Source organism: Sciurus vulgaris (genome assembly GCF_902686455.1).
Source record: "Sciurus vulgaris genome assembly, chromosome: 10".
Lineage (NCBI taxonomy): Eukaryota > Metazoa > Chordata > Mammalia > Rodentia > Sciuridae > Sciurus > Sciurus vulgaris.
The window spans coordinates 118,443,716-118,469,395 of record NC_136470.1 but is presented as its reverse complement, the minus strand read 5'-3'; the positions used below and the strand labels follow the sequence as shown (position 1 = coordinate 118,469,395).

At 33.7% G+C, this 25,680-nt stretch overlaps 1 protein-coding gene and 1 pseudogene across 3 annotated transcripts in view; one reads left to right on the top strand and one right to left on the bottom strand.

The window, feature by feature from the left end:
* ATP2C1 (ATPase secretory pathway Ca2+ transporting 1) overlaps positions 1 to 25,680 on the bottom strand; it is a 141,090-nt gene that overhangs the window by 48,190 nt on the left and 67,220 nt on the right. For both annotated transcript variants that reach the window (XM_079101280.1, XM_079101281.1), the window contains 8 exons: positions 25,534 to 25,623; positions 23,335 to 23,370; positions 20,160 to 20,221; positions 19,646 to 19,754; positions 9,741 to 9,896; positions 8,745 to 8,813; positions 7,454 to 7,529; positions 4,574 to 4,640 (listed from right to left, as the gene is read on the bottom strand). In XM_079101280.1, the coding sequence (XP_078957406.1) occupies positions 4,574 to 4,640; positions 7,454 to 7,529; positions 8,745 to 8,813; positions 9,741 to 9,896; positions 19,646 to 19,754; positions 20,160 to 20,221; positions 23,335 to 23,370; positions 25,534 to 25,623 (665 nt within the window). The remainder of the gene's footprint in view (positions 1 to 4,573; positions 4,641 to 7,453; positions 7,530 to 8,744; positions 8,814 to 9,740; positions 9,897 to 19,645; positions 19,755 to 20,159; positions 20,222 to 23,334; positions 23,371 to 25,533; positions 25,624 to 25,680) is intronic.
* LOC306670428 (mortality factor 4-like protein 1) lies at positions 16,032 to 18,579 on the top strand (annotated as a pseudogene). The gene is made up of 2 exons: positions 16,032 to 16,871; positions 18,470 to 18,579. The product of its transcript is annotated as a mortality factor 4-like protein 1 (transcript).

Below are 25,680 nucleotides of genomic sequence, written 5' to 3'. Positions count from 1 at the left end.
AGAACATAGGAATTAGACCAGAGACCCTGCACCTAGTAGAAGTCAAAGTAGGCCCAAATCTTTATCATGTTGGCTTAGGATCAGACTTCCTCCACAAGACTCCCAAAGCACAAGAAATCAAAGCAAGAATCAATAAACTGGATGGACTCAAACTAAAAAGCCTTTTCTCAGCAAAGGATACAATCAAGAATGTGAAGAGAGAGCCTAGAGAGTGGGAGAAAATCTTTTCCACATGCACTTCAGATAGAGCACTTATCTTCAAAATTTATAAAGAACTTACAAAACTTTACACAAAAATACAAAGAACCCAATCAATAAATGGGCCAAGAAACTGGACAGACACTTTACAGAAGAAGACATACAGGCAATTAATAAATATATGAAAAAGTGTTCAATATCTCTAGTAGTTAAATGCAAATTAAAACAACTCTAAGATTTCATCTTACTCCAATTAGAATGGCTATTAAGGAGAATACAAACAATAATAAGTGTTGGCGTGTATGTGGGGGAAAAGGCACACTTTTACATTGCTGGTGGAGTTGCAAATTGGTGCAGCCACTCTGGAAAGTAGTGTGGAGAATCATCAGAGAACTTGGAATGGACCCACCTTTTGACCCAGTCATCCCACTCTTCAGTTTATACACAAAAAACTTGAAATCAGCATACTATAGTAACACAACCACATCAATGTTTATAGCAGCTCGGTTCACAACAGCTAGATTGTGGAATCAACTTAGATGCCCTTCAACAGATGAATGGATAGAGAAACTGTGGTATATATACACAATGGAATATTATTCAGCCATAAAAAAATGGCATTTGCAAATAAATGGATAGAATTGGAGAATATCATGCTAAGTGAAATAAGCCAATCCCAAAAAACCAAAGGCCAAATGTTTTCCCTGATAAGTGGAGAATAATATATAATGGGGGTGGGGGGTGGGGAGTGAGAGAACAAAGGGGGAACTTTAGATTATGTAGAAGGAAATGAGAGGGAGAGGGGTATGAAAAATGGTGGAATGAGACAGACATCATTACCCTATGTATATGTATGATTACACGAATGGTATGAATCTACATTGTGTACAACCGTACAAATGAAATGATGTACCCCATTTGTGTAAAATGAATCAAAATGCAGTATGTAAAAATTAAAAGGTAAATAATAAAAATTTAAAAATATATCCTGGATTTGGATATGCGTGTGTGTGTGTGTGTATGAATGAAATGGGCAACATCCTTTGGATTCATCAACTAACTATCATTCACAAACCTGGAACACACAGATCTTGTAATACTGATTTCTGATTTCAAAAAAATATTTCTAACAGGTTCTAGCTTATCAATCCTGTTTCTTCTTTTTGCAGTTGTCCTGTCACAAAGGAACACTTCTGAAAATGCTGACGGCTCTAACTTTGCAGAAAAGAGGACAGTCACCTTGCTTCATAAATACAAAATATTTCCAATTTTAGATCTATGAGCACCTAAATGAATTTTTCCATTTCTGCACGTTTCCTTTTATCACCTTTATATTCACAGTCATCAGCACTTCTTCACTTATATGTAAAAAGTATGACATAATTGTTGGTAAATAAGCATCATGAAGATGAAAGAATACCATCATATATTTTTTAGCAAAGAAGGATGATCCAGATTCTCCAAGGAAAACACTGCATGAGAATGTCCTTTCTGTAGAATGACTAAAAGAGAATGTTTCTTTTTGTCCTTAGAAATACACTGTTTATGCATCAATCCACAAGTCTGAGAAAACTTAAGAGAGTATCATCATCTAATAAGTCATACTCTTGAGATTTCAATTAATTGATTAATTTTACCCATATCATTATAACTTTCAGAGGTCTTTACCGAACTCTCTGCATTCATCTTCAGATTTGTCTAATAACTGTGTAGTCTTCTCTGTTGATCATCATTATGGGAGAAAGTGAAAAACTGAATTCTCAGCTTTGCTTACTCACTGACTGCTACAAGAAAAAAACTACAAAGATTGTCTCCAGACTTCTTTTATACCTATTTAAATGATATTCTGAGCAACACAATAAAGAGAAAGGCTAATACGATAGTGATAATTTACCTTTTTTAATTACATCAATCATCTAGGCGATTCCATCATCTGCTTTCTTATTCTTTTAGTCATTTTTAACACATTTGGAAATAACTAATATAATTCTTCAGATGATGAAATACCAAAATGTTTCAAGAAATAGGAAAAATTAGATCACTAAAGATATCATAAGTATCTTAAATTTATATAAGTCCAATGGACCCAAAGTGGTAATTGCAAAATAGAATGAATTTTATTCTATTAAAAAAGTGTTAAAATTGTCTGTACTTTGGAAGATATTGAAAAAATAAAAGATAGAAGTCACAATATGTCCATCTTTACAAACAGAACTCTCAGAAAATCCTCAAAAATTAAAATTGGGTCCAATCACATGCCAAGGGTGAATATCTCAAATTCATGCCACATTTTTAATTTATTTCATCTTTATCTCATGACTTTTTTATACAGACTCTGAGAGTTTTGCACTGCGTTTTTTTGTTTGTTTGTTGTTTTGTTTTGTTTTTAAGTTGTAGGTGGGACACAGTAACTTTATTTATTTTTATGTGGTGCTGAGGATGGAGCCCAGTGCCTCACACATACTAGGCAAGGGTTCTATCACTGAGCCACAACCCCAGCCCCTGCATTTTGGTTCTTTAGAGGAAAAAAAAAGTTTTCACTGTATCACAAATATCTTTTCATTTCTTATTCATCCTAGCCAGTCCTTGTAAGGTATTCAATTTTTCCTCTTGAAATACATTGATTTTGTTCTAATATATGAATTTTTACTTCCTAGGCCCACTACAGACACACCATCCAGGATTTGTTTTCCTTCTCCTTAAGATGTCCAGGTGAGTTGAGTTCTATCCTCTTTTATATCTACACATCATCTTTTCTTTCAACCCTAATTTTGCTGGAATTCACACAAGTATAGGTTAGAAACAAATATTCTAAGTAGTTGCTTCCTTATTTGTATTAACTGAATTATCTCTTTGACTAGACATAATCTACAGATTTATAATCATTTCCCCCTAAACCTTTATACCACTGCTTTGTTATTGTCTAAGGCAATCCGATGTTTCTATAGATGGAAGAGTTAATAAAATACTTTTTCCTTTCTTCATTTAGTTAACTCTCTAATTCTGTTCCCCTAGTGACCTGATAAGGTAGTATGTCAAGTACATTGTTAGGCAACACCACTTATGATAGAGATCCTCTGACTAATATACTGTCCCTGGACTAGGAAAATCAAAACTATATTACAGGAAGCTCTAGCTCTTCATTTACTGAGAACAAGTGACTCTTGTAACCACATATGTGCAGGAACCCTGGAAAGTTTGTTTCAACAAATGTTGGCTCCTGTGGGACAAGAGGCTCATTTTAGCCCAGGTGGCTCCTGAACTCATAAGGGTGACTCATTCCTGTGTGCTTGAGTGAACTGCTGGCATGTACTACTGTAAGAACTCTCAGAAGAGGGGTGGCTGAACTTAAATCTGCTGTGTTCAGGGCACAGGTACCAGATGTGGTCTATGAAAGTGCTGTGAGTCAAAATGTTTAAGTAGAACCTAGAAAGGCCCTGTCATGGGAATTTCAATTGCTAAAAAGAAGTCTAACAACAGCCTAATTATACTTTCTTTGCAGATGACCTGACTTGTTTTCCTTAGTTTCACAATGACGTATGTAGAATTTTTTCCATTGTGCTTGGCAAATTCTTTACTATGTACAAAGACTACTTTTTACTTTAGCTTGAGAAAATACTCGTGCATTTCTTCTTTTTTAAAGTTTTTTTTAGTTGTCATGGACCTTTATTTTATTTACTTATATGCAGTGCTGAGAATTGAATGCAGTGCCTCATACATGCCAAGCAAGCGCTCTTCCACTGAGCTACAACCCCAGTACCTTGTATTCCTTCTTATATAATTTTCCCTTACCTTTTTGAAACTCCTATTGAAGTAGTATTTCCCAAAATTATTCTTGTCACTTTTAGACCTTTTATTCTGTTTTTTGAGAAACTTCTTCAACTTTATACTACAGTATTACAATAGAATTTTTAATTTTGGCCATCAATCTTAATTTCTAGAAATTTTTTTTCTCTGATTCTTCTCTACAATACTCTGTTGCTCTATTATGAATGCAAGAAACTTCTGAAAATAGATATTTTATTTTTAAATTGTCTTCTATTCCTTGAATTCTTTTTCCTCAGAGACTGATTATTCAATTTCCACACTGTGTTCTTTAACTTTCATGCTGCTAGTTTTCTATCTGGCAATCCTTGTCTATTTATATATGAAAATGCAATAGTTGGTTAATAATTCCAGACATCTCCAGTGTCATATATGTAGTTTTTTACTTTCCTAGATATCATTTCAATATGGCTTTTAAACTATTTAAAAAGAAATATCATACTCTCTGGGATCCAGACAGTAGTGACCTCCACAATGAAATGTAAGCTATCTCTACCAGAGAAGTTAGGCAAAAAGAAGCTTTGCTTATAAACAAAGTATCAGAACTTACCTTACACTAATAGTAAACATTTCCAGGATATCTTTCCCTAGTAACCAGCCAACCAACATGATGATACCTGGAACAAAATTAGATAGCTATTTTTCCCTTTTCTATAGAATCACCTAGAAGGGATAGAATAACAAGATGAGGACATCTAAAAGCTTCCTTCATGTGAAATGGAAAGTAAAGCAAAATCACAATTACAAAGGTTTTACAAAATCCATTAATCAGCGGAATTTAAAGTTAACATTGCTTAAAGCTAATACTGCGCATGTTTTACCTCTGGTTGCCACTGTTCTCCACCCATCCCTCGAGCAATGATTGATGGTTAACAAAACATTACCAGAAATTTTATACCACAGGAAAAAAGGACAAGACAGACCTATAAAATACATAGGTCTTCTATTTTCTATCAACTTTGCAAAAATAAATGTTGTAATTTTACTTTTCTTTTCAGAACTCAGTATCCAGATATCACACATTGAAGTTGGTACAAACATTAAAATTTGTACTACATATGAAAGAAGACTTAGGACCTGGCTCACTTAGGACACAACACATTTTAACATTTAAAAATTACTACTTCCAAAGTATTTTTAAAATGCCTAAGATAATTAACATAAACCATACTTTCTGCTTTCACTTTTTATCTTTAAAAAAAGAATAGGGCAAAAGGTACACCACCAGGTTTTTTTAGGAAAAGTCACAATTGATAAAAATAACTACCTCAAGATTATATTTCTAGATCAATACTGAAATTTAAGATGAGTTTTTCCCATCTTTTTATAACTATAATAATCCAGAAAACGGCCCTCTAAAATCCAACCCAAACACTATCCTCATAAATAAATTATATTCAACGAATTATACTAGGAATCAGAAAGCTATAATCTGTGGGCCTACCTGTTTTTGCAAATAGTTTACTGGAACACAGTCATGCCCCTTTGTTTCCTACTGTCTCTGGTTATTTTCATGCTGGTGGCAAAGTTAACTATATCTGACAGAGTCGTATGGACCAAAAGCCTAAAATATTTACCATCTAGTCCTTTTACAATCTACGCCTTGACCCCAATCTATGTCTTGACCTTCATCCTATTCCAAAGATTACCCTGACAAGAAAAATTAGGCCGAATGTTTTTTCCTCATATAAAACAAGATAATCTTAAAGGTTGAAGCATATTTCATCACTAAATTTGAAATGGTTTTATGACAGTGTTAATATAAACTGAAAAGATTTAATTGGGTAGAATATCTTTCAACTTAATAAATATCTACAATGAAATATCTACAATCATCAAATGAAAGTAACTATGAGTGCAAAGAGCTGAAAGCAAAAGCAACTATCTTCCTATCTTCTATCTTATGTTTAAAATTACAGCAGATTATCATAAATGTGTATGGATATAAAGACAAAAAAAAGAGCACTAATAAAGAATTATGTAACTGAAATTACACAACATAAATATTGCACTGTTGACTCTAAAAACAGTACGATAGCTATAATAATTAAAATGATAGAATTCCTAACAAGAAAAAAAAGATGTCTCTAAAATTAATGCAGGTATTTAATGAGTATTTAATAATTAACTTGAGTAAAAAATTTATAACTCTACCTTCAGCTGTATAATTTTAAAATGAATTTTAAATAAAACAGTAAACTAAGTTTCAAAAATTAAAACTATTAAGAGGATACAGGAGTAGCTCAATGGTAGAGAATTTTCCTAGCATGTGCAAGGCCCTGGATTTAAACCTTAAATAAACAAATAAGAGAAGAACTATAATAAAACACTGTTTAAATAAATAAATGTTCTTATAAACATGGAATTGGCAAAAAGTCCTTATGAATAGAACAATGGCAGAAACCATAATTGCAGAAATTATCAATGAAAGGTTGCTAAAAGCCTCAGGAAGAGAATGTTTCAATTATATCTCCCTTCTACCAAACAGACCATTAATCACTCCAAGGTAATTTTAAAATTAGGGAAAAAAATACTGAAAGTTAAGCAACAAAATAATTGATATTCTATTTATATAAAAAGCGGCTACCAACCTAGCCATAAGAGAAGACAGCACACAAGAAATGGCTAGCAAGTCAAAGCTGAAATGAAAGGGCTCAACAAACACAGGACAAATTATATGGTTTCTTTAATAATGAATTGCAAAATAAATTCTTTTTTCACCTGTGAACTTGATGACAAAAGTCAAAGTTGACCAAAAACTTAAAAATTACATGGATACCCTTGAATCAATAACTTTACCTCTAAAAAATTATCCTAAAGAAACAGAGTTGGGCTGAGTTGTGGCTCAGTGGTAGAGCACTTGCCTGGCATGTGTGAAACGCTGGGTTGGATCCTTAGCACCATACATAAATAAATAAAATTTAAAAATCCATTGAAAACTAAAAAATATTTTAAAAAAAGAAATGAGTTGTTTACAATGAAGTAGCTGCACTTAAGATTTATTGGTGTGTGATAAAAAAATTAAAAACCAAAAGAAATGTATAAAAGATGTCTGATAGATTGACAGAATCAAATATCATGCAACCTTAATTTGTTTTAGGCAAACCATCTGTTTGATGACAAAATGTTATGATAGAGTATGTTAAATGAAGAATCTCAGTACATAAAAAAATGCTACTACATTTTCATTAAGACTAGAAGAACAAATACTAAAATATTTACAGAAATGCTGATTACAGGAATTACAGAGTTCATTTTCCCCCCTATTTGTTTTCTATAGAAAAAAGGCAATGGTTCAGGGTTGGTTTTATAATTTTTTTTAAAAAGTATTAAAGAAAAGCAAATAAATATAACTATAACATCTATGGTTCACACTCAGAAAAGAAAACCAAGTAAAAATATAATATATACATACTCACTCTTCTCTTACCTATTATACCAAAGGAGTAAAAGGAAAGTTGTTTTCCTAAGAGGTCCATGCTCTTCTGCAGAGGGGTTTTTGGTGCCTTGACAAATTAGAGAGTGTCACTACAATTAGCTAAATTTAATATACTTTACCAGATGCTAGGAACTCTGCTAAGAAATTGATATACCCACTCCCAAAAGTTAACCACACAATTCCCCATAAGATAAATAGTACCACCTTAACTGAGGAAACTGAAGCTTAGATTTTAAATGATACCGAAGGTCACAGAGTAAGAAATGCAAAAACTCCCAATTATTAAAACTGTTTATTTGAAAAGATCCATTCTCCTTTCCTTCCCACTAAGAAAAAAACCTCTCCTATCAGTTTCTCCATTTCACTTCATCACCATCAGTTAGCTTCCTTACACTTTCAATTTTTCTCCTTCCTATATTCACAAAAGTGCTAAGAGCCCAAATTATTTATCCTATGAGCTCCCCGATCACTAACTTTCTTGGAATGGATTTTCACAATGTATCACAAATTCGAGTCTTGGCAAGTTACTTGAGAAATCCAGATTTTGGAAGAATATGACATTTATAGAACATTCTTTAATACTTTTTAAAACATTTATAGAACATTTTTATGTATAAAAAAGTACTTTAAAAGAGAAAAATACCATCTTTAATACTCTTCATGAGAAATATCTTCTTCACTACTTTATTTGGCAATTCCCCTACTACCCTAAACCTGAAATTATGTAGTTAGAAATTCTGGTAGAAGCAGGCCATATAGCCCATCTCGTAGAGTTCCTGCCTCGCATGCTCGAGGCCCGGGTTCAAGTCCCCAGCACTGTGGGATTGCAGAAATTCTGGTAGAAGACATGTTCTGAGGTACACGCTAAAACATTAATTAGTAAGTCCAAGGTACAGCAGTACATGCTTAGCACATACGCTGCCCTGGGTTTAATCCCCAGCACCAAAAAACAAGAAAAAGTAGTCTTTAAAAATTGATACAGTAAAGCCAATTTCTACAAAGAGCATGACCTATTAAAAAATATGATTATAAACCTCATTATACTACCATAAACAATGAATAAAGATCAAATCTTTTAGAATACTGACAAATGTAAATTTTGGTACTATCTATAATAAGTTTTCCAGTTACTTTTCTAAACAGAGACAACTTAGTGATATTCTGAATAAAATATTACTTTCAATAGTATACACAAGAATCCACTAACATTTTCATTTCCTCTACTTATGATGGAGTATCTCAGAGTTGAAACAAATACATCATCAACATATTAAGTACTCACTTCTTCGGCTTGCATCATTTTAAAAACTTCTCCAAATTCAGAATTTTCTCCTGTTCCAATAACAATACCCTAACAGGAAAAACAGGAAAATTCACTTATATTCAGATATAATCACTTCTCTCATCCAAAGCAAACACAAACGAACAACAACAACAAAACACCTGCTAGTCCCTTTCTTCAAAGTCTATCTATAGACCTGACAAACACATCCAATGGCTCTCTTAGCAAATTTTTTATGTCATCATCATTAGTATTTACTCCTTATAACACAAACCTTGAAAACAGTTTATTAAACTTATTACTGACATAATTCTGACACCCTTTTTAATCTATATTAACATTTATAAAATTCAAATTTGTCTTATATTCAAGAGACATTTTATGGTAGTTTGTTTCCCCTCTTGCTACTGAATGGTGTCTTCTACATTGGTGCAACTAGACTCCAGAAAACAAAATAGTTGAAATTGATCAGTAGATGAACACTATATAGGTAGTTGGAACATTATAGCCATGTAAACTAAGTTAAAAAAATTAACTAGTAATGAACATGACCATGAACCACGATTTATCTTTAAAAGGAACAGATATGTCATGATTGGGGTATACGCCTGTAATCCCAGTGATTTGGGAGGCTAAGGCAGGAGAATTACAAGTTTGAAGCCAGCTTGGGCAACTAAGTGAGACTCTTGTCTCAAAATAACTAAAAAGGGCCTATACAGCCTATGGAGTTCAATTTGCAGTACCAAAGAAACAACAGAAAAAAAAGGAACAGATAAGGACTATTATCCAGCAAAGGGCAGAACTATGGATATATTTCATGTATTTGTACTTCAGTGACATAGCCTCTCTTCAATCCCACAAATAGCTGACAAGAGTTAGATTCAATACTGTCTTCTCTTTGTTTTGTGTTTTGAAAAACAAATACAAAATCAGTAGAAAAGAATTAAGAAAATGGTTTAAATCAAAGGAATGCTTAAAAAAAAAACAGAAAACTACCTTTGCTTTGCCACATCTGACCAGCGTTCCCATGAAGGCAATGTTACTTCTTGATGCAAGATCTCCATTAGTTGCAGCTGGCTGAGGAGCTGTCACCTTAGAACAAGGTGTTGTCTCTCCTGTCAAGCTAGATTCATCAATGGAAAGATCCACGGCCTTAGGAAACAAAGCATTCCATAAATTCAAGTTTGTTCTCATTTAACGTCTTAAGAGTTCATAACCATTACTTCTTCCTTAAATATCCCAGTTCAATGGATTAGCTTCATTAACTATTACTCTACAACAAAAGACCAAAATCAGTACAATCATATTTTTAAAGTGAGGTCAACAAAACCTGAGACATGCAAAGTAGAATGCTCTACCATAAGATAGGTTAGCCTAAACTTATAAAATACCACTAGAGAATTGGAGACTTTAGCTGAGATTCTAGCTAGAGAAAAAACTAAACTTTCATGACAAAACATCATTTCCTAGTTGCATTGTGCCCTAAAGTTCTGGCAACTTGTTTATCAGATTAAAACCAATTATGACAAAAAGAGGTATATGAATAAAAGGTTAAAAAAAGGCACTGAGATAAGACAATGATTTCATAATTTGGTGCTCAATTTTTGTAAAATTCTTCTTGCTATACTTTCCTATATTTATTCCAAATTAAAGTATGCAAAAATCAAAACTATACATAAATGCCTCCATGAAGATCATGAATATCAGAGTTTATCTTCCCACTTTGCAACATGTTTCAATTCTTTGGGTTTCACTCTTGATAAAATATTTACCTACCCAAGCACACAAATAAACCATCATCTTATGTGTGGAAAATGCTGCAGATGTGAATAAACCATCATCTTATGTGTGGAAAATGCTGCAGATGTGGCCTAGCTATATTTCTGAAAGTATGGCCCACAGAATATTTCCCAAGCATGGTTATAATAGGCACTATGTGTCATGTAGTATACAGACAGATGCATATATATATATATATATATATATATATATATATGTATAAGGGAGGGTACTGAGGGCAAGTAAGTTTTGCAAATAGTTAAACAGCTTCCCCTAATGCAGAATTTCCCAAAACCCTCAATAAAGTAGAAAGATGCACCTCACAAGGAATACAGTAGGGATTGCAAGCAAAAGCAGTAGAACCAGTATCACTTCCACCACCTGAGAGCTTACTAATGCAATCTTACTTCAAACCAAGGGTGGGGAAAGTAAATTTAACAGGCTATTACAAACCCGCCATTCTAATGCATCTGCAATTTTGAGATGCAACTTTATTCCAGAAGCTCTTATTCAAGGGTCTAAAGGACACTTTTTGGGAAACTAAGAGCTAGTTCATGATTTTAATAATTCTTCAGGCTAATTCACTTACCCAACAAATATTTACTACAGTATCTATGTGCTAGACACTGGGGTAAATCCTGGAAAGGAAACTAAAGAAATGAACCTCAAGCAGCTGAATTACTGGGCATTCTCTGGGCATTCTCACTGTTATTTAAAGCTAAGCTCATATTCTCATCCAGGCATCTTACTACTCAAAATTTTCCTTTTTTTTTTTTTTTTTTTTTTTTTTTTTTTGGTGGGGGGTGGTGGGAGAAAAAGGCACATAGAGCAGAAGGGAGGCAGCCACTGGCCATGCTTACAGACAATGGGATTTTTTAATTTTATTTGGCTTTTCAAATTAACTTTAGAACTTAGTAACATTTCCTACCCACATATTTATGACCTAGGTACATCTACACACACGCACGCACATACACAAACACAAATAGCCCTCATAAGACAGGTCAAAGATGATGCAAATACTAAAAGCAATCAGCTGATATTTTATTGCTTACAATCTGCCATGTACTCTGCTACGTACCTGTGCTAAATTATCATATTTCAGAAACAAACACTCCAAAAGATTAATTCACCCAACTATGATACTATGAAGATAAAATTCCAGTGTTGACAAATCCTATCTCCAAATTCCTCTTAATTATCCAGAGAATCAATATGCAAGTTATTTCTCTTCCCCAGTTTTATAACTACTTACAGAAGACAAATAGAATACATTAAGAAAAGATATGTAAAACTGGTATATTTTTCTGATTAGAAAGTCAACTAGGAAGCAGTATGGAGATTCCTCAGAAAACTTGGAATGGACCCACCTTTTGACCTAGTTATCCCACTCCTCGGTTTGTACCCAAAAAAGACTTAAAATCAGCATACTACAGTAACACAGTCACATCAATATTTATAGCAGCTCAATTCACAATAGCTAGATTGTGGAACCAACGTAGATGCCCTTCAGTAGATGAATGGATAAAGAAACTGTAGTATATATACACAATGGAATATTATTCAGCCATAAAGCAGAGTAAAACTATAGCATTTGCAGGTAAATGGATGGAATTGGAGAACATTATACTAAGTGAAATAAGCCACTCCCAGAAAACCAAGGCCAAATGTTTTCTCTGATAAGTGCATGATGATACATAATGGAGGTGGGGAGTAAGAGAAGAATGGAGGAATTTTGGATTATGTAGAGGAAATAAGAGGGGGGATGGGTGGTTATGAAAGATGATGGAATGAGATAGACATCATTACCCTATGTATGATTACACGAATGGTGTGAATCTACATCATGTACAACCATAGAAAGGAAAACTTGTACCCCATTTGTGTACAATGAATCAAAATGCAGTCTGTAAAAATAAAAAAAATAAAAAAAAGAGAAGTCAGCAGGGTTCACTTTAGTAAACTCTTTAATGTTTGTTACAAAAGTAAGAATTGCATGTAATTTTCTGAGACCTTAATTAGAGACTGGCTAATATTTAAAAGCAAACAAATGTATATATCTAAGGAATCTTTCTTTAGAAAGGTAAATTCATTTTTCCCTTTGAAGACATTTTATTTTAAATACTGCAAATCTTAAGTATGGATAAACATTTATATAAAGTAACTGCCTACAGAAAGAAAGAATATAAACATAACTTCACTTTTATAAAAAGAGAGGGAATAGCTTGGCTTTATTGGCCCTATTAATGACCTAGCTCTTTAGCTTCAGCCTTAGCAGAACAACAGCCATATAACAGTAAACATTTTCAGTTAAATCAGACTTTTCTACAGAAAAGAAAACAGGTCTTTGTAGCACAAGAGCAATCAGTCTTATCTAGATAAAACAGAAATGACAGAAAAGGGGGCTTCAGAGCCTTATTGTTTTCCTATCTAATTATAAATAAATAAACTCAAATTATCAAAAACATAAATAATGAAATTTTTCTAAATCATACAGTGTCCCAAACTGCAAAGATTTCAATTGCCCGTTGAACGAGAACATTTTCTAAGTTATTCTCTCTTAACAGTGATTATAAAAGTTTTTACGGGGAGCAGTTCTAGGAAAAATGGGAAGAAGGTAAAGTAGGTAAGTCTATTAAGTTTAACAAAATCACAATTTAATTCGTCTAAGAAGAAAGATATTAGAATTATTTATCCATTGCATGCATGTAAAAGGAAAGGTAGGCTAAAATGAAATCAAAGACCTAACCGGCCCTACTCTCCTAGCCAAAAGTTTAAACATTAAACCTTCAGAAGAGCTGTTTTGAAGAGAAAAACTGATTTGAACTTTCATTATTCCTCAAGCATTCTGGCAGAGGTGTGAACTAAGTATTGAAGAGTCAAAAATCAGAATATAAATAAGAATCAAGGTGCATATATAATCTACAACCTGAATACTGAACACCTACCCAATAAAAATGACTAAAAAAATTCACAAGATTATCATTCCCAAACAACATCAGGGAGAAAGAAAGTAAATGCCAGTCATAAAGGTTTCCTGAAAAGACAGAAAGTGACTGTTGAAAATAATTTAAGGTTAATATGGAGCAACTGACAGTCACAAATAAATTCTTAAGCTAAATAACAATAATACAGTACACTGCTAATGCAATCACCTCTCTGGCCTAGAATTAGAGACAAACCATTCAAAAGCAAACTAGAGAGTTGGGAATGTAGCTCAGTACCGCAGCAGTGCTTAACATGCATCATGCCCTGGGTTCAACACCCTAGGGTCCAATCCCAGCACCACAATAGAACAAAAAAAAAAAAAAAAGAAAATTAGAAATCGATTTTTTCCCTAGAAAAGAATCTTCTAAAATATTCATCTATAGCTGCCTACAAATTTGATATAATTTCTTACTCTGCTCTTAAAAATTAAGGTTCCTCTTAGGATTATTCAGATGAAGGAAAAACGCAATTAAAAATCCTTCATGAGTGCTTAGTAAAGTCAAAGAAAGTCCAACCAATCAAGTGTTATAAATTATTGAAAATACATGAAATCTATTTCATTACATGGTAAATGCATAAATTGCTAACTTTCTGAATGAAGCACACAAATTCAACTTTACCAAGATGTCAAAAATTTAAAGGCCAGTATTTATTTAACAAGGAAAATTGGAGGGAAGAAGGAAAATCTGATGTTCAGAGTTCTAACGCTGTAATAATCAAAACACCTGGTTTTCAACAAAAACACAAGGAATTAGGAAAGAAGCCTCATTCAGAAGAAAAAATAAACTGAGAGAAAGCATTTCTCAGGAAGGCCAGACATTTCAACTTCTAGAAAAGTCAACTGTCTTAAATATGCTCAAAGAGCTAAAGGAAAAACCAGGAAACCAATTCATGAAATAGAGAACATTGATATAGAGTAATTATGAAAAGGAAACAATTAGAAATCCTGGAGCTGAAAAGTATAATGAAAATGAACCATTCACTAGAGGGATTCAATAGAAAAAAATCAGCAAGCTAGAAGACACGACAATTGAAATTCACCAGTCTAAAAGGCAGAATGAAAAGGAAAGTTTAAAAAAAAAAAAGCAGATCCTTAGGGACCTGTGGGACACTATCAAACATTTAACAACATACATTATGGGAGTACCAGAAGGAAACAAGAGAAAGGGTGGAAAGAATAACTGAAGATTTAAGGGTTAAAAATTATCTAAATGTGATGAAAGACATCAATCTGTACAACCAAGTAGGGTGATAAACTCCGAATGGATAAACTCAAGGATTCTAAGCTGAGAGCCAAAATCAAACTGCTGAGAAACAATCTTGAAAACAGCAAAGGAAGCAACTGTTTTCATATATAAGGGACTCTCAATAAGATTAACAGCTTGCTTCTTATCAAAAACCATGGAAAACAGAAGCAATAGAGTGAACTATTAAAAAGTGCACAGAAAAAAAAAAAAAAATGCCCAAAGAAAATTTTGTATCTGGCAACACTGGTCTTCAAAAAATGAAGGAGAAATGAAGAAAAACAGAAGCTAAGAAAATTCATCGATAGGAAGGCCCAGCTCATAAGAAAAGCTTAAAGAGAGTCCTTTGGACTGAAAAGAAAATAATTGAAACCCAAATTAATGAGATTTCCAGTAAAAGTAATTATGTAGGTGAACACATCCTATGAAATTAGGATTTCTATATTTTGAGTGTATGGTTCCTCGTTTGCTTCCTCTATGAAGAAGAAGTAAAACACATACAATACTTATAAATCTATGTTAACGGACACAATGTGGAAATATGTAATTTACAACACTAATGTAAAGGTAGAGGAGGATAGCTATAGAGGAACAAAGTTTAGGTATGTAATTAAATCTGGTATCAATTCAAACTAGACTTACAATTTTAGGATGTTAATTGTAATCCTCAAGGTAATCACTAAGAAAATAAGTAAAAAATGTCATGGAAAAGGAACTGAGGATGGAATGAAAATGTACATTTAAAAAGGAAATCAATCAAACACAAAAAGGGGGGACAGACTGGAGGAGCTGAGGAACTAGTAGCTCCTGCTTATCTACAGTTTTGCTTCCCAAAGTTTCAGTTACCCATGGTCAACAAAAATCCAAAAATATTAAATAGAGAGGTTCAGAAATAAACAATAGGTAAATTTTAAATTATACAGCATTCATAATAGTGTGAGGGAATCTTGTTCTCGCCCAGGATGAGAATCATCCTTTGTCTAATCTAGTCACACTCTATATGCTAACCACCCATTAAGGACCCCAAAGTACAAAAAGAGGAATTCGGACATGCCAAAGTCAAAGAGTGTTTCCTTTAAGGAAAAAGATGGAAGTCTCAACTTAATAGTACTATGGTAAGGTTGCTAAGACCTATGATAAGAACTAATTTTCTATCTGTGAAATTAAGGGAGAAAAAAATTCATGATAATTTTGCTGTTACACCTCAAACTGCAAGTTATAACCGCAATACTTGACAGGAGCATAGATAATATGAAAAGGGCATTAAGCAAAATTCCAGGAGGGTGAGCAAGAACTGTGCTTTCATGGGCCTCTCCTTTATGAAGCAAAGTGTGTTAAAGTTGCCATAAAGGACAAACAAGCGAAATACTTTATACATTACAGTGGTTGGGATAAAAATTGGGATGAATGGGTTCCAGAGAGCACAGTACTCAAGTACGTGGACACCAATCTGCAGAAACAGTGAGAACTCCAAAAAGCCAATCGGGAGCAGTATGCAGAGGGGAAGATGAGAGGGGCTGCTCCAGAAAGAAGACATCTGGTCTGCAACAGAAAAATGTTGAAGTGAAATAAAGAACAAACAGAAAACACCTGGAAATGGAGATGGTGGCAGTACCAGTGAGACACACCTCAGCCTCCCCGGAAGAACAGGGCCCGGGTAGATCCTACTGTTGAAAATGAACAAACATTTATGAACAGAGTTGAGGTTAAGATTCCTGAAGAACTAAAACCATGGCTTGTTGACGACTGGGACTTAATTACCAGACAAAAACAGCTGTTTTATCTTCCTGCCAAGAAGAATGTGGATTCTATTCTAGAGGATTATGCAAATTTCAAGAAATCTCAAGGAACACAGATAATAAGGAATATGCCGTTAATGAAGTTGTGGCAGGAATAAAAGAGTACTTCAATGTAATGTTGGGCACTCGACTGCTCTACAAATTTGAGAGACTACAGTATGCTGAAATCCTTGCAGATCATCCTGATGCACCCATGTCCCAGGTGTATGGAGCACCACATCTACTGAGATTATTTGTGCGAATTGGAGCAATGTTGGCCTATACTCCTCTGAATGAGAAGAGCCTTGCTTTTTTTTTTTTTTTTTTTAGGTTCTCAAGTGGTTCTTTTTTTTCCTTTTTTTTTTTTATTGTAAACAAATGGGATACATGTTGTTTCTCTGTTTGTACATGGCGTAAAGGCATACCATTTGTGTAATCATAAATTTACATAGAGCAATGTTGTTTGATTCATTAAGAGCCTTGCTTTATTACTGAATTATCTTCACGATTTCCTCAAATACCTGGTAAAGAACTCTGCAACTTTGTTTAGTGCCAGCGATTATGAAGTGGCCCCTCCTGAATACCATCGGAAAGCAGTGTGAGGAGGCGCTGTTCGTTCACTTGTGTTTGCATCTCTTAAACACATTTTTGTTCTTAGTCCTTCTCTTATACAAATGATTTACTTTGAAGATGTTAGTGTATAACAGAATTGATGTTTGTTTTCTGTTTGAATTTAAACAGAAAATAAAAGGGGTCACTGCTCCCTTTTCCTTTCCTTTTTTTTTAAATTTCATTTCAAAGTTGCTACCAGTGTATTCAATGATGGACAACAGAGAGACATGCTGTAGAGTGTTTGCCTAGTTGACAAAGCTGCTCTTGAATGCTGGTGATTCTATTCCTTTGACACTACATACTTTTATAGTATGTGTTAATGCTATATGACAAAATGCTCTGATTCCTAGTGCCAAAGGTTCAATTCAGTGTATATAACTGAACATACTCATCCATTTTTTGCTCCTTTTTTTTTTTTTTTTTTTAATGGTGCCCATCCTTCGCAATGGACCATTAATAAAGAGCCCATTAATAAAGAGCCCATCCTTCGCAGTCATCCATGTTGTTCCTTAGGCATTATATCTTTGCTCAAATTGTTGAAGAATGGTGGCTTGTTTCATGGTTTTGTTATTTGTGTCTTATGCACATTTTAACATGATAGACGCAATGCATTGTGTAGCTACAGTTTTCTGGAAAAGTCAATCTTTTAGGAATTGTTTTTCAAATCTTCAATAAATTTTTTATTTAAATTTCAAAAAAAAAAAAAAGAAAGAAAAGGGCATTAAATTTGCCAGGAAAAAACATGGTATAGGGTTCAGTACTATCTACAATTTCAGGCATACACTGGGAGTCTTGGAATTTATCATCCAAGGGTAAGAGACTATCACAAACAGAAAACAACAGAAGAACAGAACTCCCTCCCCATCCCTGCAAGTTACCACTGTATTTCATCTTTTTTGCAAATACAAATGAAATAAACCCACCAACTATGTGTATATCCATATAACAGACAAATAGATAGATTAAAAAAAAAGCAATTAAGTACCTGAATTAAGTACCTGAAAACTTTTTGTTAAGTGAAAAAAGTCAGACATCAAAGACTACTTGTTGTATGACTATGTGAAATTTCCAGAATAGGGCAAATGTATTTTAATGGCAAAAATATTGGTGGCTACCAGGGGTGGGGAAAACACAGACTGAATGCTAAAAGGTAAGGATCTTCTTTAGGGAGTAATAAAATGCTTTACAATTACATTGAGATAAAGGATAAACATCTCGGAATATACTAAAAACTATCAAATGGTACACTTCAAATGTGTAAATTGTATGTTAGAATTTTATCTCTATAATGCTGAGGTTTTTGTTTGTTTGTTTGTTTTAATAGGTAACTGGACCAGCACTTTGGGAATGTTAGGTATGTATGCAGATTCTCAGACCCCCTCCCAGATCTGCCATAGTAGAACCCAGTGGATTCCTATGCACATTGAGAGCTGAAAGGCAATGCCCTAGTGCAACTCTGTTAAAATGAGAAAGCAAAACAAGGCATATTCAGTAGAAACCATGCTTCATCTTCTGAATTTTGACCTTTGCCTATGTTAGCAACATGCAATAAGAAACTCTCTTGCAGCCGGGTTGGTGGTGCATGCCTGTAATTCCAGCAGCTTGGGAAGAGGATCCTTGAGTTCAAAATCAGCCTTGGCAACTTATCAAGGTACTAAGCAACTCAGTGAGACCCTGTCTCTAAATAAAATATAAAAAAGGGATGGGGATGTGGTTCAGTGTTTAAGTAACCCTGGGTTCAATTTCCCACCTGGAAAAAAAAAAAAAAAAAACCCTCTCTTGCAATGCTATGCAGCAGCAAGTGACAGCTCCCAAACAGCCATGCAATCACCAAGATAAACAACCAGTGTACGTGTTGCATAGGCTATGACGGTAGGTCGACTGTGTTAGATGCATTTGTAACCAACAATGTTACTAACTTAAGAAGGGTTAGTCAAGATATAACCCCGCCGTAATCAAAGAGCACTTCCAATGAAATGGTCAGAGCATCTGCACTGAAATGCTCACAGAGCTCTGAATACAGCTGCTCCACTCTCCTCTCTCTGTTCAGTTCTACTCTTTGTCACTGCCAAAGCCATGTTGTCTAAGGCATTCTTTACAACCAAAAGAGAAAAATACCTCTCCTTTCCCTAAATTTCCAGACACTATTTTTCGAACTTTTGTTAATTAACTAAGTTTTATCTTATTTTATAAGTAATTTGCATACACATACAGTAAGCTCCCTAATCACAAGAGTCCTATCATATCTCTTTGTCTCCCACAATGCTTAAAATACAGGTTTTCACAAATATATACTTATTTGCTAAATGCATACATACCTCAAAAGAAAGTGTAGGACAGATATATTTTAAGGGAAAAAAATGTTTACTTCTGTCTTGTCACTATTTAAACTAGAATACCAATTTTTTGAAAACAATAATGTGTTAATCCTTAAAAATGCTAATTTTTATCCTTTGATACCCACTATTTTCACTCCTCACAAATACATCCTCAAACTTACCTCAAACAAGCGTAAATCAGCAGGAACTCTGTCCCCAACAGAAAGGCAAACCGTATCACCTGGAACCAAGTCACGGGCAAGTGTATGCTCTAATTTTCCTTCACGCACACTGTAACATGAAACAGAAACAACCATGAATTTTAGGAAAAAAAAAGTCAAGCCACTTATGTTTTTGTGCTCTTATTAATAAAAATGCTCAGACAATAGAAAAACCATTGGGAAAACTGACTAGTTATTCAAAGGTGAAATGTGAAAAATGCTCAGAACAGTGCTTGGCACATACACACAGAATCTGCCGAATTACCCATACACACACAAAATCTGCCGAATTCAGCCATGTCTCAAGAATATCAAAATTAGAACTTTAAACAGTTCAATTTTGCTACACTGATCAAAGCAAGAATTTTTCACATCATTTAATCGTTTCTCCCTTATGTTCAGACAAAGCAGGGGCTGCAATGGATATTGTACTAGTCACACTCATTTCACACCCTTTCAGAAAAAAGGATCATACCAATGGCATTCTGGTGGCATCAGTTTACTCAATTCTTCAAGAGATTTTTCTGACCGATATTCCTATTTAAAAAAACAAAAAAGAGGACTTAATAGTAATAAAACAGTTAATGCAAATATGTATGTATCTATATATATAATTCCATTTAGACTTAAATATCTCAATAGTTGACTTTAAAATTTTTCCCCAATTCTTATCTTTTACTTGACTTATGCTTATATTCCTTTAAAATGTCCCATATTTTAAAAGGTTAAATTATACCAATCAAACAATTCTGATAACTAAATACTGCCAATTTTACATTTTAATATTCTGGGGGTAAGACTAAGGTTATTTAGAAGAAATTGAAAACTGATTTGTGTGTCCAAAGAATCATCAAAAATTAAGATCAATGAGTCTTACAATTAAAATAATTTTACACTTGGTATACAACCGAAGAAGTCACAACATCTACACGTAACATTAACATATGCACATGCTAACTGCACTGGTTTAAAGAAAAAGTTTGTTTAGAAAGAACAGAGGATAAACAAGGAGAGAGATGTGACTAACCTAACAATGACACTCTCTTCCCAACTCCATGAATCGTATGAAAGGGAAAATTCTCAGGAGCCCTAACCCTGTAATGTTTCGACTTTTTCCAGCCACATAACCAATAGCTGAGGGTCAGAGGCAGCCTTCCTGTTACTATTATTTAGCCCATGTTTCCATTAGCACTCTTCCTTCAAGAAACACTTTTGGCTTTTTGTAAGCGCTAAGCACACCAATCTTTTGACCCAATGTTTAAGGGGAGAGGGATAATAGCAGGAACAAAAGGTGAGGAACATTTTAAAGTGGCTTCAGTGCTGGTACTAGCCATAATTTAACACTCATCACAAACTACTTAAAATAAAAATGCAAAGCTCTTTGAAAATGACAAGTCCCACCTCCATACACCAAGGATGGTAAAGAATTTGGAACCTTTGCTGGACACAGTGGCACATGCCTGTAATTCCAGAGGCTATGGAGGCTGAGATGGGAGGATCTCAAGTTCAAAACTAGTCTCAGAAAAAGCGAGGTGCTAAGCAATTCAGTAAGACCCTGACTCAAAATAAAATACAAAATAGGGCTGGGGATGTGGCTCAGTGGTGGAGTGCCCCTGAGTTCAATCCCAGATACAAAAAAAAAAAAAAAAAAAAAAAAAAAACAAAAATTTGGAAGTTTTAACCAAAATTTCCATAAAAGGCCAGAAAACACCAATCTTAGATCCCAGTAATAAAACACACAGAAGCTACCAATCTTTATTTTTTTCAAAGTTATTGTAAGACAGTATAATTATATTACTATACAAAACAAGTCATTTGTATGGCCAAGAAGGAATAAAACAGTGTGGGAGTTGGGATCAGAAAGAGATGGAAGGGCAGGCATAGATATAAAAAGAATGTAAAAGGCACTCTTTTCCTAAGCACAGGTAAAAATACTACAATGATAAAACATTAAGTTTTGTTATATATTTTTGAAAAGGAGTTTTCTGTCAAAGCATTATGGTAGGTTTGAATGAATGTAAATAGAATCTTGTGAGAAAGTACTTTTAATTTCTGTATATTGAATTTTTTGTTGGGTTCAAAGGTATTTGGGGGAAAGGAGTTACAAATGTGTAACAAATAGAACAATTAGAAACTGTGTTTTTTGTAATGCTTTGGCCTTTTTTTGAAATTTCTATCAAGTGAACACATCATAAAATATTTAGCAGTCAGTTTTAACCACTGCATTTAAAGTATAAAACATACTATCTCTGTGTAACTTATGTTTAACTGCAATTTTGTGGGGTATTTTGAGGGTAGGGGCTTTTTATTTGCCAAAGAGTATAGGAGGAGGTCTTCTATACACAGTGATAATATCTGTAGGAATTCTTCTGAAGAAGGGCATTTCATACATCCAACACATTATTAAAGATGCAAGGGGGTTCCAGTTACTGAAACAATGGGTCATACCACTCACTTGGCCAAATGAATACCTGCCTAAAAGATGCCTAGACTGGAATGACCTATGCTAGACTAATCAGCTCCACCCGTCCCAGTGCAACACACATTTATTCTAAGCAAGAAGATTCTCCCCAAATGAATGGCTTAATGGAATTCACAAACTTGCAAATAATCTGATTCCAACTACCTCTCTATGCTAAGATATTATAAAACAAATAACTTACTATATTAGAGATTATCTTAAGAGAGTAGGACAGTAACATGAAACACCCAGGGAATAAACTGTAGATGTGAGGATAATCACAATCACTCAAAATACAGCATTAGGAATCAAAACAGCATTCACTATGATACAATAGCATTACATTTCTTCATAATTGTTCTACTCTTATTAACCCTATTTTAGCTAAAAATATGAGAACTACCAAGAGTCTGAAATGTTATTCTAAAATCTACAAAAGTTGCAGATATTTAAACAAACATAAAAACAAGACTATTTGTTTATGCCTACACTTTTTAATAAAAATCCTGATATCATCTCTACATTATTCATAATAGTTTTTAAAAAGAGTTCCTTATTGTGTTTCTTTTAATGTTTCAAGAGCTATGCTGAGTAAGAAGTTTGATACAAATCAGAACATCCCTTGAAGAATGGAATATTAAAAGGGGGACTGCTGCCAACAGTATTAGAAGCAGTTTAACTACCAAAAAAGCCTCAAATAAAATAAGGTTAGGAAATAAATTCATTAGTAAGTATACCATTCTGCTCAAGGAATCAATCACAGAAATCCATAGGATTTTCTTCAGATGATATTTATACTCTTTGTTTCATCTAGACTTTGCTCTATTAGGTACTAAAACATAAGAATATTATAAAACCATAAACCATGGCCAATTTTTTAATTAGAAAATTTTTTAAATTATTGCTGGATTATATTTCTATTACTGTGCTTTTTTGTTCCCATATGCTTCAATTATTCTTAATAAACTGAAAAGCAGATTTTCTTCATCTCACTACCTATACCAAAGCAATGCCTTAGTCTCATGAACTTCCTTGAAGAGTTCTCTACATGTGAATTATTCAAATACAAAAAATAAACTATTGGACAGGAATCTTCATCATCAACAACTACAGATATTATCATACACCACTTTAATTTTTTAAGTAATTAACATCATTTTTATGGTGGGAAGATAGATTATTCACTTACCTGAACAAAGGCAACTGTAACAACAATAAGTATTGCCTAAAAAAAAAAAACAAAGAAACAGCCTTTTAAATCAGACATCAGTATGGACTATGTGCAGTCCCAAGATAAGAGATTATAAACACTGAAGTCAGATGGAAAAGAAATCACAATTTTGCCTTGAAGACTGAAGGGGAACAATCAGACAGTGCCTTGCCATTCCCCAAGAAAGCTTCTCAAACTTTTTGATCTTAGAATCCCTTCAGGCTCTCATAAATTGAGGACCTGCTTTTGTTTATGTGGGGTCTATTTCCTATTTTAAAGACTTTTACAATTACTCAGTATTACTGTCTACTTATTAATTTGTTTTAAAAATAAAAATCTCATTTTATCATGTTAACACAACTTTTTTCTGAAAAATGTAAAGTTGATAGAGAAGTGGCAGATTTATTCACTCATTCAGTGGTGATAGACTCTGCACATCCTAGGCAAATGCTTGACCCACTATACCCCAGGCCAAATTTTTCTATATTTAATATTTGACTTAATAGATAACTATTATTCAATCTGTTGCAATATACTGTTCAGGCAGAAGCAGCATAATGAGAGAATTTTTTAAATGAAATATGAAAAAAAAAATCAAGTCTCAGAAAACAGTTGGAAAAGAGGAGTACTTTAACAGCTCTTCCAGATGACTAGTCTTCTTAGCTACTACCCTAAAACTTGATCGGTACCACTTAAAGGTAATGTGCAATGTAGAATTTAGAACCATATCAAGAAACTTTTCTTAATCTAATATATTAAAATTCATTGATCAATTTTGCATTTTTAATTTTCTTTTTTTTTTTTTTTTGGGGGGGGGTGGGAGGCAGTCCTAAGGATTGAACCCAGGAGAGCTCTACCGCTTGTTAATACTGTTCCATTACTAACCTTTCTTAGTTTTGAGACAGGGCCTCACTAAGTTGCCCAGGCTGGCCTCAAACTTCCAATCCTCCTGCCTTAGTCTTCCAAGTCACCAGGATTATAAGCATGTACCTACACACCCAACTTCAATCAAACTTTTACCATTCAAATATTTTAAATGTTGACTCTTTTCATAATAGTTTTTAAAAAAACACATTTGTTGAAATCACTGATCATATTAGTCTAATATCTTAGAAAGCTATTGAGACCTCAAAGTAGTGCATAAAGTTTATCAGAACTCTTAATTATTGCTCAAAAGCCTGAATATTATCATTAGCAATATTATCCCTTCAAGTAAAAAAACTAGTTTACCTCACATTGTCGACTCCTTTGACCATCATAATCCAATACACGGAAGTGTTTCATATACACTTCCCACTTCATTACACACATTTTAAAAAACATATATAGTCAAGGGTCAAGATTTAATACAATTAATTTTTACTGCTCTATCAAGAACATTCTTAAGAGACACAATGGAAGGAAACAATCACTACCAACACCATTTGGAAGCCTTACATTGATTTGTGCAAAAGTCTACAGGAAAAAAAAAAAATAATGCTTTAGTGTTATTAAAATAGTTTCAACCTCACATAACCCTGGAACAAGACTCAGGGACTCCTGAGTATCCAAAAGCAATAATTTAAGAAATACAATTCTGTATTAATATCTACCACATTCTTAAGCATAACATATTTTGCTTTAAAGAATGTTTGAACTTACTAAGTTTTTATACTGCAATGAAATGTGATGCAAGAAAAAAATTAATCAAAGCTAGAATAACCCAGCTGCAAATAATAAAATTGTACATAATAAATAGCGTGCAATGTTAAAGAATGTTTTTAATTACAAAGGTCAGGATTTAGTTCACAATTGGTCAAAACACTTTCAATTGGAAAGTAAAAGGAATTTAACTGGAAAATTATTATGAGCTATTTCATATATACCATCAGATTGTTAAATAATTTTCAGGAGTGCCAGTCACAGACCTTTGAATAATACTCAAGATTACTACAACTGCCAGGCACAGTGGCACATGCCTGTAATCCCAACTCAGGAAGCTGAGATGGGAGGATCACTTGAGCCCACAAGTTCAAGGACAACGTGGACAACACAGAGCCCATCTCAAAAATAAACAAAAATGATTACTAAAACTAAAAGTAGATTTGGATATTGACTAAAATACCTGAACACATTGCTTAATTCATTTTCAAGGAAAAAAAAACCTTATACAACAGATTAAAGTGTGTTTTTTCTTACCACAGTGATACTGACGGCATCATCAAATTGATGCATTAAAATACTGATGACTGCAGAAGCCAGAAGCAGCATAATAAGGGGATTTTTAAACTGGAAGTAAAAACAAATAGCAATTCAACAGTTTTTACACAAATGATAATTCTTTTC